The sequence below is a fragment of the Gadus morhua genome, chromosome 21 (genome assembly GCF_902167405.1).
Source record: "Gadus morhua chromosome 21, gadMor3.0, whole genome shotgun sequence".
Lineage (NCBI taxonomy): Eukaryota > Metazoa > Chordata > Actinopteri > Gadiformes > Gadidae > Gadus > Gadus morhua.
This window is the reverse complement of record NC_044068.1, coordinates 15303045-15316716: the sequence shown is the minus strand read 5'-3', so window position 1 is coordinate 15316716 and position 13672 is coordinate 15303045. Positions and strand designations below refer to the sequence as shown.

Sequence of the window (13672 nt, the reverse complement as noted above, 5' to 3'; positions counted from 1 at the left end):
GAGGGAGCAGAGAAGAGTGTGAAGAAGGGAGAGGGGGAGGATGAGGCCGCCAGGCAGGCCCCTATAGCGCGCCTCAAATCAACCTGATTATCGTTATCATTATTGTCAAAGCGACCACAGATACCCACTCGGTGTCCAGTTACATTGCCCAGCCATCACTCTGATGTAGGCTGTGGCCTAACCCCTGGGGTCCAGAGGTTCTGAGGGGGGAGGGGTCCGGCAGGACAATGGCCAGAGACGGTCTAGTCTGGGAGCAAAAGGAAGTTCAGGGGGCCAAGGCACATCCATTTGTTTGAAGTGACCTGATATGGAGTAACACTGACGTGGCCGCGGGCCTTTGTTATCATCTTTTTTGTTCAAACCCAAACTTGAAAATTAATCTGCTGGGTATTTTTTCCTCAGCCCTGGGGAGCAGAGCTTGGACACTGATAGCCCTGTGTGGGAAAGTATTGAGGTGTCCCTTGAGCCAAGCACATCACGCTCTTTAGGAGCTGATAGTCGAGAGCACTGGCCTAAACCAACGCTGCCGTGTGCATATGCTGGGACATGTTTGAATACTTGGGGGATGGAGGGTTGGAGGGGGAGCCCATCACAGGCACTAATTGTGAAGCGCTTTGAGTTCTCAAAGTGCATAGCAAAAGGCTTCAGTGTATCGTGTAGCGTCATGCTCACAGCACTTGAGCACCCTGATGGTCACCATTAGTGTGTGAATAACTTCTAGATTCTGGGGGGATTGAGGTGGGGAGGTAGGGTGAAGGGAGAGTTCAAGAGGGGGCCGGTTAACAGTAGAGGGGCTGAGAAAGTAGGCTGCTGACAGGACAGGAGGGGGTGGGGCCTTTGATAAACAGTTGTGTTGCTGTGTTTAGAGTAGGAGGTCATAAATTCATAGGATGGGGAGGGGGTGGGGGGGGAGGAGTCTAAAGAAGCTTAGAAGTGGATGGATGGGTGGTGGAGGGAGGGGAGGGGAGGTGGGTGGGTGAGGGTCGGAGGGGGGGGGGGGTGGGGGCTATCAGATCACAGTTAACGGACCAGGGAGAGATGGCCTTTACAGTCTGAATCATCCCAGAGTCGGGCCAGACCTAAGAGGGGGCTGATTAATATGAACAGAGCAGGGTGTGTGTGTGTGTGGTTTGGTGTTGTGCGTGTGGTTAACCATTAAACCGCAGAATTAGAAAGTGAAGGCTTCAAGGTTAACGTGACTTTCTTAAGATGTGTGTTTGTGGTTACGTCACTGGGCTTGGATCAATGTTGTTTTCAAACTTGCACAGACCAAGCATGAAGTGACGTCGCATCTTCTTGAATCTTGTTTGGAAAACTTACACAAAGCGTCAACATTTTGGACAAAAGAGAGGCTTGTCCCAGGGGAGGTGTGAATTATAACAGAGCTCTGTTTCAAACGGGCCAAAATCCATAAATACAGTGGCTCCAAACACTGGGTGGCCTAAACAAGGACACAACATCTTCTACAGGTTCAGACTCCTACCCTGGTGGGGGAGGGGGGGGGACTAAGGATGGCATACATTAAACACTAATTATTGAGCACAAAAAAAAAAATATTGGCTCCATGGCCACATTTCAAGGTCATCCATTATTATGTTTGTAGAGAGCTATTAAGGAAATATTAAGGACTGAGAACTTGGCAAGGCACAGTTAAAAATACTTAAATGTACATTAAGGGTATATTGACTTGGCATTCATGCTGGACCATTAGATGTGATGCACTAGAAAAACATCCAACATTACGTGTGCAAATGCTGAGGAAATTTATTCTGTGACGGAAAAAGCCAGCATGAAAACAGATGTACAAAATGAGTCTGAGCACACATGCTGGCTGCCAGCCTATCAGAGGGTTTGTGTGTGCGCGTGCGTGTGCGTGTGTGTGTGTGTGTGTGCTGTCAGACTGACCGACCTTGTGTCCACAGACACCTATGACAGACGGGGGAGGCAGACGGCCGCTCAAGATAAACTAGAGGGCTGGCAGGACTTTGCATAAAGTCATTTCAAATTTCCATTTCAACTCTATTGCGTACATTTGCCACGATTTAAATCTCTGTGGGAGATGGACAGTGGTGATGTAAAGATGCTTTATAGGGATGGGCAAGATGATAATCTTAATGGACTGGTCATCTGTCTTTAAGCTCCAACACACACTGATAGCTTTAGATGGCCTTTTCCTCTCAACTGAAATCAGCTTAAAAAAGGAGAGAAGGTGGGTTAAGACGAGAAAGCGAGAAAAATAACTGCGAAAAGGGGGATCAGTGGTTTAAAGGTCATCTATAGGGCGAGAGCACAACACCACATTAAGCAGACAGTGCTACGTTGTGTGGTGTGGATAATAGCTTACAAAATAGGGATGGATCAAATCCTACTCCAATTAGTACACTAACTTACCCTTTGCATGGTTATTTCTCGAAAACGAAAAATAAACCACAGGAACATACTCTTCGAATAAGCCTATGTTTGTTAATCCTTTCTTGGATTCCGCTTATCAGGCTTAGTGGCTGTACGGCTGTCACCCTGAATGGATGACCTGCGCTTCCTAACGCCAGTCTAGTGCCAGGAGATCAGGGCTGCAACGCTGCTGTGCTATCCTCGGCCCCACACTGCCTATGGCTATAAGGCACTGGGTGAGTGTGCATGTGTGTGTGTATGTAGAGGGGGGGGGTAATCTATGACAGATGTCTCCATAACTGGACTAATAGAAACCACCTAACACAAACACCCTCTGGCTAAGTCAAAATGCTACCCAGGCTACCTGAAGTCTTGAGATACTGGAGGTCCATGTCCCTCTTATTGTTTGTTCACAATAAGAGGGACATGGTGTGTGTGCGCGCGCGCGCGCGCGCGCACACGCACACACACACAACACACCACACACCACACACACACACACACACACACACACACACACACACACACACACACACACACACACAGCCTGTCACGTTGGCTCATTGTAACAGCAAAGCATCGGCCTTGAGAGAAGCAAATGCACGCTTGTTTATGGAACGTTGCAGGCTGGCTTCCTGCTTGGATATGTTTGTTCTATGAATCTCTGATTAAAGGAGCTGTCTCAATCAAACCGATATTCAACAATTTAAAGAATGCCTTGTTTCTTCACCTCAGATGTTTCTTTCATTAAATAGAATGATGTAAAGAAAACAAATCGCATCTCTGTTTTCACAACAGCACTTTGTAATCTGCGTCACAGCACAAGATTGATATTTTCTAAACAGTCAAACTATCGAGAAAACACTGTGGGTTTACAAGAAATTGCTTTTTGGTGCTGATGTCTGAAGAAAAAATGGGATTAGCTTGATGATACAAATAATACAATGAAAGGCCTTCCCAATACCTGACCCACAGCTTAAGGCTTAAATAATATCCTCATACTGGTTCTAAAACATGGGACTACAATGAAGTTGGTTGCATCAGAAACATAAACTTTCTTTCAACTAACAGTAAACTGGTTGTGGTCATGAGCTCAGGGTATGTTACTTTCAGACCATTTATCAGCCATTTTGCAGCAGCAGCCACTATCATTCTGTCACCCGGTGTCATGATGATTTGGTGTGTGTGTGTGTGTGTGTGTGTGTGTGTGTGTGTGTGTGTGTGTGTGTGTGTGTGTGTGTGTGTGTGTGTGTGGTGTGTGTGAGAGTGAGTGAGTGAGTGAGTGAGTGAGTGAGTGAGTGAGTGAGTGTGTGTGTGTGCGTTAAAAGAACCAGAGATGAAAATGTACTGTGTGCGCTAGACAAATGCGATTATGGCTTTGTACACGATAAATAATGCTAGAGAAGAGACTAAACAATGTACTTGTGTTCAGTTGGCGCCGGAACAAAGTTACTCCCCGAGTCCCCTTTAATAAAAGACCAGAAACAACTGAACAAACAACACCTGTGGAGACTTCAAACCAACAATGACAGCTGACTATCCACACAGACAGAGGGAGGGACAGGGAGGAGATAAAGTCAGACAACTTGAACACAACACAATAGAGTCCCAAAGTTAGATTTGAGTCTCCAGATAGTTCCCCGTTGCTTGAAGTCGGAAGTCCCAAAAGAGATACAGCGTGAGGACATCTTCCATCAACAGATATTTTAGTTGGATTAGAGTGACTACATGAGTGGAGATGGTTTAGTAAATTCACACAAGTCCCAAGGATGGTACGATGGCTACAAATACAATGTTAAGACGGGCCGGTGTTAAAAACAACACAAGATGACGACGACACCACGAAGGACAAATGAAAACGGGCGAGGGACGATGAGACGGATACTAGAGGAGGATGGCAGGAGATGAAGCTCAGCTCTTGGCCGGCCATCAGAACTCACCCTTCTCAGCGCGGCCCATGTGAGCTGGATCAAGTGGAGGCAGCGGGGAACAACAAAAGAGTGTTAGATTTTGTCGTGTCCACTCAGGGAGAGAGAAACACACAAACACACAATCAAATGCCACTGTATATTTAGAAGATGAATGGCTTTTGGAAGTCACATTACTCATCAACAGAGAAAGTTTGCCTGGGGCTTGTTTGCATTTTTTTTTTAGGAAACCAAACTATAATGCATGCATATTAATGAAATCAAAGTGTTTCATTTTTCCAAACAACATCCTTCTGCAACACAGAAGGTCTTTCAGTGTCCCTTTCTAAATCATTGGTTCTCTGGATCCAACAGCTGGGACAAACAAAAGAGAGTGTGTGTGTGTGTGTGTGTGTGTGTGTGTGTGTGTGTGTGTTGTGTGTGTGTGTGTGTGTGTGTGTGTTGTGTGTGTGTGTGTGTGTGTGTGTGTGTGTGTGTGAGTGTAATGCAATTAATCAGCCGAGAGGTCTGATTACTTAATCTGTCATTATAGCTCGGCTAACAAGTGTGTTTGTGCGGTGCCCGTGTGGCGCGCGCATTCGACGCAGTGGCATGTTTGGAGGCCCCCACTCGTATGGACAGCTGTGGCCGGGGCCAGAGCGAGCAGAGATTTATCAGCCGTAGACCAGCACCACCACCGTTCACTGGGTCTCTTTCCGCTCCAATGATCCCCCCTGATGCGCTCCAATAAAACACTTATTTTCCATGAGCTTTGTCGCATCGTAAGTATGTGCGCTCATTCATCAGTATATCGGGAAACATGGTGCATGACGGCACGCACGCACGCACACGCACGCACGCGCACACACAACACCCACAATGAATCGTCTCAGTAAATCAATTCCATTAAGCTTGACCATGATCTGGTATGTTCGAATTAATGTGTTTTTTTTCCTTTCATTTCGATTCTTTAAGAGAGCTTTTACATTTATCTTTGAATGCATGTGAAAGGCATGCAGCTTACTCGAATATTACCATTGTTAAGGCTTGTCTCAAATCTCGATTTACCCAGTCGAGAGCCCCCAATATATATATATATATATATATAAGAGAAGAGATCCAAAACTCATGTGCCTCTTTTGTTAAAACGTGCATAAAATGACACCGCAGAGAGGAGAGCACAACATTGGCGACCTTAATGAGGAGTAAAGGCAGCGGACGATCCTGCCCCTACACATGCACAGAACCCCTCGAACGGGCGCGCATCCTCGCCTGCTGCCTGCTCAGTGTCTTCTGACTACCGACCTCAGGGCAAAAAGAAGGCTTTTCATGCCTTCAGTATAAATGAAAAAACACAGGATAATTTAATTCATTTTCAAAATGTTGACTAAGTAATTGGAATCAAGCAAGTCATTTTAAAGTTAAAATAGTCAAAAAAAAAAATAACAAGACTATAATTAGGCAATTTTGGTGATGATCAGAGGCAGTGCGCCCTGGAAAGACTAATGAAAGACAATTATTTCCATTCATTACTATTAAGGGCGGCTTGAGCCTTGTGTCATCAAACTCAGCCGGAAAGCGGACGACAAAACCAGTCAAATTTACATTTCACGGATTCACGCTCCCTGGGAGCCGGGCAGGGGGGGGTGGGGGGCATTAACGCGACACGGTCAGAGAAAATAAAGACTTTGACTTTTGCAAAATGTTGATAGGCGGAGAAGTAAGCACACTTAGCTGCATAATAAGAAGCTAAATGGAGGCGGATCTATCAAATTAAGTCCTAATTGACTAACGCGGTGTTTAATTACAATACGATAGACGGCTTTCAAATCCCATCCAGCGTGATGTACGGGATAGCGGAATGCAGTATGGCTGGCTGGAATGACAAATAGGTTGTCTGAAAGCAGCTTATTCACAAGGGCTGACATTGTGACAACTTAGGTTGTAAAATAGAAGGACTTTATGCTGCACACAACATGTAGGCCCCTAACCTATTATTAGTCATTAAAGGGTTGTTTCTTCTTTGTACAATTTGACTAGGCTACTTTATTATATTTTAACTTGCACCTAGTGGTCTAGCAGCAGACCCTATCTCTAGGAGCCTTTGAAGAAACGACACGTTTTTGTCGTGCAGATGAACTAATTATCATGGAGGAGGGGGGCACAGAGGGAGATGCGGATTGTAATGCAAACGTTTTTTATATTGATAATGCGCAGGTTTGGAGGCCGATGCAGTGATTGGGGGTGTTTAACTAACCGAAGTTTTATAGGCGACGTAATTCCTGCATCATGATCTATTCCCCCTATCCGAGGGGGGGAAAAACACCTAATGAATGCGGAAAATTATATCCACGCAGAAAGAAATGTACACGGGACCGTGAATAAGCCAGAGGCAAGAGGACGAGTTCCGCTCCACCACCACGACCAGGTCACCTCCGTCCGCACCGCCTAGCTGGCACGGTCAGACCCAGCGGAGAGCGAGGAGCCATTACATTTTAATCCCCGATTCAATAGAAGACCTATATTAATTTAACCAGAATCTCGTTATATCCGAATAACCAGATGAAAACACACGGCAATGGGTTTGTAAAGACACCGGAAAGTTCCGTTCCCCGTGTCTTCACAGCCCATCGCCTATCGTTGAGCTGTGTGCTGCTTCGTGTCCTCTCCGCCTCACATTCTCCAGCGTAAAAGTTACATTTGGGCGTTCAATGCGTGTTTGTGTATTAGTTATGTGATATTTATTCAACCCGTTCGTCTCATGCCAGCGGCATGGTGGGTGACGGTCGGGCACCGCAGCAGTAACTTTGTAACTCTTCCACGCAGGTCTCTGTAAACTCTTACCTTCCCAAATCAAAAGGAGGATTGCGAAAGCTAAGAGTTTTCACACACAACTGTGTCATAATAACATCGTTCAAATCAAACGCTGGAAGCTCAGATACCGAGCGCTTTATTAAACGTGTCCGTCTCCTTTTAGACATTTAAGTGTTTTCAACCCACTGGCTCACTCTTGTTACACGTTAAATCCCCCATTAAAAACACCGTGTCTGCACTTGTCTTAACCAAACAGACCTACGCCGTGCTACTTTTTCTCTGAAATATGCAACTACGATCAGCCGACAGAACGGCAACTTTAACGTGTGCTTTACGTCCACCCCTGCCAGGTGACATCTCCCTGATCAGCCCTCGTTTCACATTTAAATGAATCCGTCTGGATCTAAGTCAACAAGGCTGCAGCTCCATCTTGAGAGTTCATTGCGCCGTCTATCTCCCTCTTTCTTCTACACATAGGCCTACGATACAATTAAAATATTGCACTACCTTTTTTATTTCCTCTAGGGAATGCGTCTATGAACTACTTTTCTCTGAATGAACCACGTAAACAGGAGGGCGAACGAACTTTTTGCTCTGCACCAAAACACACCTGTGAATATTATCGTCATTGGGACGTAAAATCAGGCACGGTGGATGTCTCTAAGCAGCACTTTGAACAACAAATACCCCCGAAACAGGGAGAAACTTTCTGCAGTCGCCCTGTTCCCCGGCTCGCTCCAGCACTCCTTACCTGTCGGTATCTGACCCCAGACTCTCACGCTCGGCGAAAGGAGAAACGTGAGTCCCAGGAACAAAAATGTATCCATGTTCACAGTGTGCTGGCACGGCTGATAGTTTTCCAAAGTTTTCCGGTTAGTTTTGGGATGATTTCCCAACCTCTTTCTTAGTCTTTTTTTGGTTTGTTTATCCCTGTTGCGGATTCAGGCGCCCCATTCTGTCTGTGTTTTTCTCGTTTCGCTCCGGTCTCGCGGACACTACTTTGTTTCACGGGGAGAGGAGCGCGAGCAGCTCCCGAGCTCAGCGGCGGCAGCGATGTGAAAGTCTTGTGACGTCCACACGGTAGACTACCATGCAAAAAAAAAAAAAAGAGAGAGAGACTCCGGGAAGAGGGCGACAAAGCCCATGGGAGCCGCGGAGGAGTGAACCAGAGGATAGCGAGAGCACGCAGGATAATTAAAGGCTAAATAAATGCTAAACGTAAGAATTTCCTTCCGTGGCCCCAGGAAGAAAAAAAAAACGCCTCGTCTTATTGTTGCGCTTATAAGCCTGATACAATACAATCCGTTACAATACAATAATGTGAAAAACTGTAATTTTTCCAGCTCTCAATTTAAGTATAGGCCAACAATAATGGTAATAATGATATTTGTTAATATTATCATCAGTCATTCACTCTGCTATCATTCAGTGTAGACTGAGAATAGACTACCTTCCAAACATGATGTAGTCTCTTTGATGGGCTCACAGCCAGCCGGGGTTAAGAAGACTAACTCAGATAAAAATCTGAAATCACGCATGTTTTACACATTTGTCACACATTTTTCTTGGGAGGTTTCCGAAGAAGTTGGCACAATGGGCAGTCCTTCAGGTAGTGTGACGGAACTACAATCCCATACAAATTGTTCCAAATTATGTCAGCGTCTGTATCAATCTCTCCATACCTTCAATTAACCCCGCTATTCACATTTTCAAACACCAATAGGCTATTAGCCTCAGGTCTGCAGGGGCCCATGCTAAGTCGTTTAAGGGCCTCACTGGTTTTCTGTGTTATGTTTCCATTACAGTCATCTCTAATCTGTGCTGATAACAGGCTGCTGTGTTGACTTCAGCTAGATAGCATTATGTACGCAACAGGAATAAACACAAAGAAGACACCTTATTTGATTTACCTGTCATTTGTGGAACACAACATTTGAATGGGGGCCCACACATGTTGACTTTCTCAGGTTGATGGGGTTATGGCATAACTAAGCTAGACTCGTATGATGAATATCTCATGAATAATTCTAGGCTATGTACTACTGCTGTAACTACTGAATATGACTGTGTTGGCACTCTGCTGCTCATCTTTATGGGAGTCCTGATATGAGAATATGGCAGCACCCATTGCCTTCCTGCTGTAAGTGGATGTAGAGGTGGGCAGTGCGATCATAGCAGCCGTGGGCATCTCCACAGGCAATACCACCAGAACACACTCTCTTCCTGTGTTGTCACAACATGCAACATTCCCACACATGGATCGATGTTCCTCTCTCAATGGTAGTAGGATTCTGCCTTCAACAAATGAATAAATACGGTATTGATCAATTTGAGTGGAAAAGCAACTTTAAGCTTGAACGTTGTTGACGGATATTCTTACACGGAGATTGCCATATAACTGTAACCTGTTAGCGGTCCAAGTCCAATGATTTGATGAACTGTGCTATGTTTAGTGTACATGAAAGGTTGTTACTACTTAATGTAAAAAAACAAAATGGATTTAATTGGCAAAAATACCTAGTTTTTTCACAGATCTTGGAAATAGTGCCATAAAACGGTCTCAAAGAGCCTACAATGTATATTGGTATATTGTATCTTGGTATACTTAGTGAAATATTTGTAGTTAATCACAATATTGTTGATACTTCAATATACTTCAATTGTTAAACTTTACTTGTAAATCTCTTCGAATTAAAGCATAATAAATGTATGCACGTAAATAAGTATATTTTTTGAGTGTATGCAGTGGCACATTAGCAGTGTCGGCACATTGTCCACATGAAGAGCTCTCCAACAGAAAGGGCAGAGAAGAAGTGGGCTTGGACAATAGGTTCATTAAAAACTTCTCTAAAGGACGCTGTCACGGCCCATTGTTACCATGCCACAGGAACCCTCTTCACGTCGACAAGCCGTTCAGAAAAACCTCTGCATTCAGTAAGAAAATAAACCACAGAACCCAGGGTCAACCGGCTTTCACCTCGCAGCCACGCCGCCAATCAATTCACATCCTGAATCGAAAGTGAGTTTTCATTTTCTAATGGCGCAGTGTTCACTTTCAATTATTTCTCAGGGACTTGGACATGGGCACCTCCGCCTCCTTGGGACAATCGGTTTCAATGGGGTGCAACTTCATGGATGGAGCTTCTTTGAGAGGGAGCTGAAATGCACTTGAGCCTGGACAACGCCACGCGACGCGAGGTCGGACTCGTCCATCTTGCTTCAAAGCGAGCCGTACCGCACACAGAAAAATAACATCAGTTGAAGAAATTTTCACTTTGGTACGGATAAAATGCAGTCTTATGACACATATAAGACACAAAACAGATAGAATAATGAAACAAACCAACACAACGCATTTCTTGCGACCAAATCCTTACTTTTTCTTGGTAATTTGGGTTTTTCAAGACTGAAGGATCGGGGGAGATGGATGGATGCATAGATGGATAGATCATGTTCATAAATGGATCGAAGGATGTTTGGATCCATGGCGGTATGAATGTACGCAGAACCAGGGTCAAATAATGCATGGTGTTTAACTGTGATTGTGTCTGCATTGGTGAATTAGTGACGTTCCATTAGAGAATGTGAGAAACCCGAGAGCGAAAAAAGCAAAATCAACATGATGGCAGATGGAAGGGAGGCTGAGGACAGAGGAATCAAGGCGAAGGACACCCGTGGCAACGCAACAGCACAGCCAGGGTGACGGATGGAGACAGGACGGGAAGGAACGAGAGGGAGGGGAAAACAAGATGGAACAGAGAGAGAGAGAGACACTGAGGAATAGGGAAAAGAGCAGAGGTGAAGTAAAGGTTTTAAGAGGAGAAAGGAGAATGTCTAGTGGAGTGAATCTGTGTAAATGCTCTCAAGGCTAAATTTCCGGACACAAAATTTCCTGTAGAAAACATAAAAGAGACCCGGAGAGGGTTAGAAAATGTGAATCCTTTTTGATAGATATGTCAATACCAGCTCTGTCTGAAATCAGGACAGCACCAAGCAAAAACAGGATGTGAAAATATGATTGAAATATGTTCAATTTAATGAAAAGCATCTGCATTTTCATACATTTCTTTGTAAGGACATAATAATTTGTGTCAAAATAATACTCTCTGTTGTTGAGGGACACATCATTTCAACACTTTAAATGCAAACACTTTACAGACCAAGACCAACAAGACAACAGTGTGATTCAAGGACATTAAAGATGGAAATCTCGATCTGTTGCTGAATGGCAGAATTGTATCCCTACCAATGATTAAGAACACGCATCGTGAAGACTCTATGTATGAATTTCTACCTGGTTAAATAAAGGATTGATTGATTGATAGGACCCGACCCCCTTGCTCTTGCATCTGTATCTATTCTGAATTCAGTATACAGGTAAAAGCCAACGGGTTTAAAGGCCGTCATAAACAGAGAAGAGCTGCGCATACTTTGAGATTGACTCATACATTCAGGAAGGGAGACACATTTGCCCATTTCGTCATGTTCCCACAAAGCGCAAACGGAGGCACATCACAGTGCTTTTGAGTAAAGTTAATAAAAACGCACACATACATAGCACGTTATTGAGACTAAATTCGTTTCATCATATTGAACGCAACCTTTTAGTGTTAGAAAATCCCTAACCCTAAGTCAGAAGAGTCCAGTCATGTTCACTTTAGCGAATGGTGGTGGAGGAGCAGTTTGTCCGTCTTTGTGGTTCCCGGCCTCCCCATTCTTACCTCGCAATCTACATCGGCCGCACAGATGGTGGAGGAAGAAAACAAGTTAGAGAGAAAAGTGCAATCAATGGAGGTGGGGAAAATAAGGCGTTGGAGTCAGGGTTGGCAAGTCTTCCTCCAGACACACACACACACACACACACACACACACACACACACACACACACACACACACACACACACACAGAGAGAGATGGAGCAGCCAGGGCCTGTGTGTGAGAGATATTTCGCTTTCAGTCTCAAGGTTGGACCATTGGCATGCAAAATATGTGTGTGTGTGTGTTTAGATAAACGTTTGGAAATGAAGGAAATAAATAAATGTGTGTGTGTGTGCTTATATATTGGTTTTTCAGACTCCAATCCACCACCAAAGTGTGCACCCTCACATGGGGTTTTAGACTAACACACACATACACACACTTGAGCACTTGCTCATGCGCACGCATAAACACATACACACACACACACACACACACACACACACACACACACACACACACACACACACACACACACACACACACACACACACACACACACAGCTGAAGCAGGTTTTTCAGCTTATCATTCCACGTATTGTGGCACCAGACGTTGCATGTGTATACTGCTGTTGCAGAGTTGTCCAACAACTTGCTCAAGGTAGCACATATCTGATTGTAGTTTTCCCACAAACCTGGATTTCACATTGGTCCATGGCACTGGTTGGAGACACTAAAACGGGGTATCCAAAGATCAACAATCTGACATTTCCTTGGTTGAAGCTTCAATGTGTTTTGTTCTGATTGTATTTCCCTTATACATTACGCATACAGTAGACTCTCTGCATTACTTTTTGTGTTGTCTGTGCGATTTGCCAGTCTGAATAATAAGTACCATTCTTAAGCCGCTTCTTTAATGTAAAACACAATGTCAACAGATATAGGAAGATACAATAAATCAACGTAAATATTTTATCGTTTCTGTACATGGCGTTTTTTTAAGTAAGCAGAAAAGTTTAGCAAAATTCCAAAGCAAATAGATGCAACCCCTTTCCAAACATAGCCCGTAACGGCGAATCGAGCTGTTCCTTAATAATCTTTATCTCCCGGGGGATGCGGGCATATTAACTGGACCCAGCTCATGTGTATTATTTTTTTTCCCCGGACCTTCGTAACAAAGGCTGTTCACCAGACAAGCCAACGCCATTTGATATCAACCAGGGCACGGTCGGTCCACACCTGCCGTGCGCACCTGCGTCATTCCGTCCACCATGGGGTCATGCCAGATCCCTCGCCAAGGCTCCACCGCATCGGTCCCAGCCATGGCTCTGTAGGACCCAGACTCACGTATTGGTAACACCATGCTAAACCCCTACTTAAAGCCGAAAGGCTGCATCTGAGGAGGTAGTCTTGCTCTAATGTCTTCTAATCATGGCCGATGTTGAAATGGACTGTTTACAGGTTTGTATTTTCTTCCATGAAAATAATATTTTTTGTGAAATTTGTTACCTAAGAAGGAGCCCTTTAGTTCGTCATAGGGAGCAGGTACTCTTCCATGGTGCCACCATGTTTCTAAAATAGCCCATAACTGACAAAAGTCTCCACAGAGGATGTCAATTTGTAATCATAATCGCAATCTTATTTGTAAGCCATGACCTACATAGGTGCACTAAACTAAACAGAAACTATCTAGCATCTTCATGTCTTGACACTTCGTTAATGCTGTCGTAGGCAATGAGCTTTTTGGGAGGACCTACTGGCCTTCTACAGAACAGGCTATCGTAACTATCCTACGATGTTAGAAAAGGGGGAGGATTTAATGCATTAATGCATTAATCAGAATTAATGTCTTTGTGTTTCG

At 44.4% G+C, this 13672-nt stretch overlaps 1 protein-coding gene across 21 annotated transcripts in view; it reads right to left on the bottom strand.

Annotated features, from left to right (window-relative positions):
• Positions 1-8177, bottom strand: part of ptprk (protein tyrosine phosphatase receptor type K) — a 98548-nt gene extending 90371 nt beyond the window's left edge. For 10 of the 21 annotated variants that reach the window (XM_030344849.1, XM_030344851.1, XM_030344859.1 and 7 more), the window contains exons 1-2: positions 7864-8177; positions 4332-4355 (exon numbers count right to left, since the gene is read on the bottom strand). In XM_030344849.1, the coding sequence (XP_030200709.1) occupies positions 4332-4355; positions 7864-7939 (100 nt within the window). In that variant the 5' untranslated portion in view covers positions 7940-8177. The remainder of the gene's footprint in view (positions 1-4331; positions 4356-7863) is intronic. The other 11 variants (XM_030344852.1, XM_030344865.1, XM_030344863.1 and 8 more) reach the window with 2 other exon arrangements.
• Between the last annotated feature and the right edge of the window lie 5495 nt (positions 8178-13672).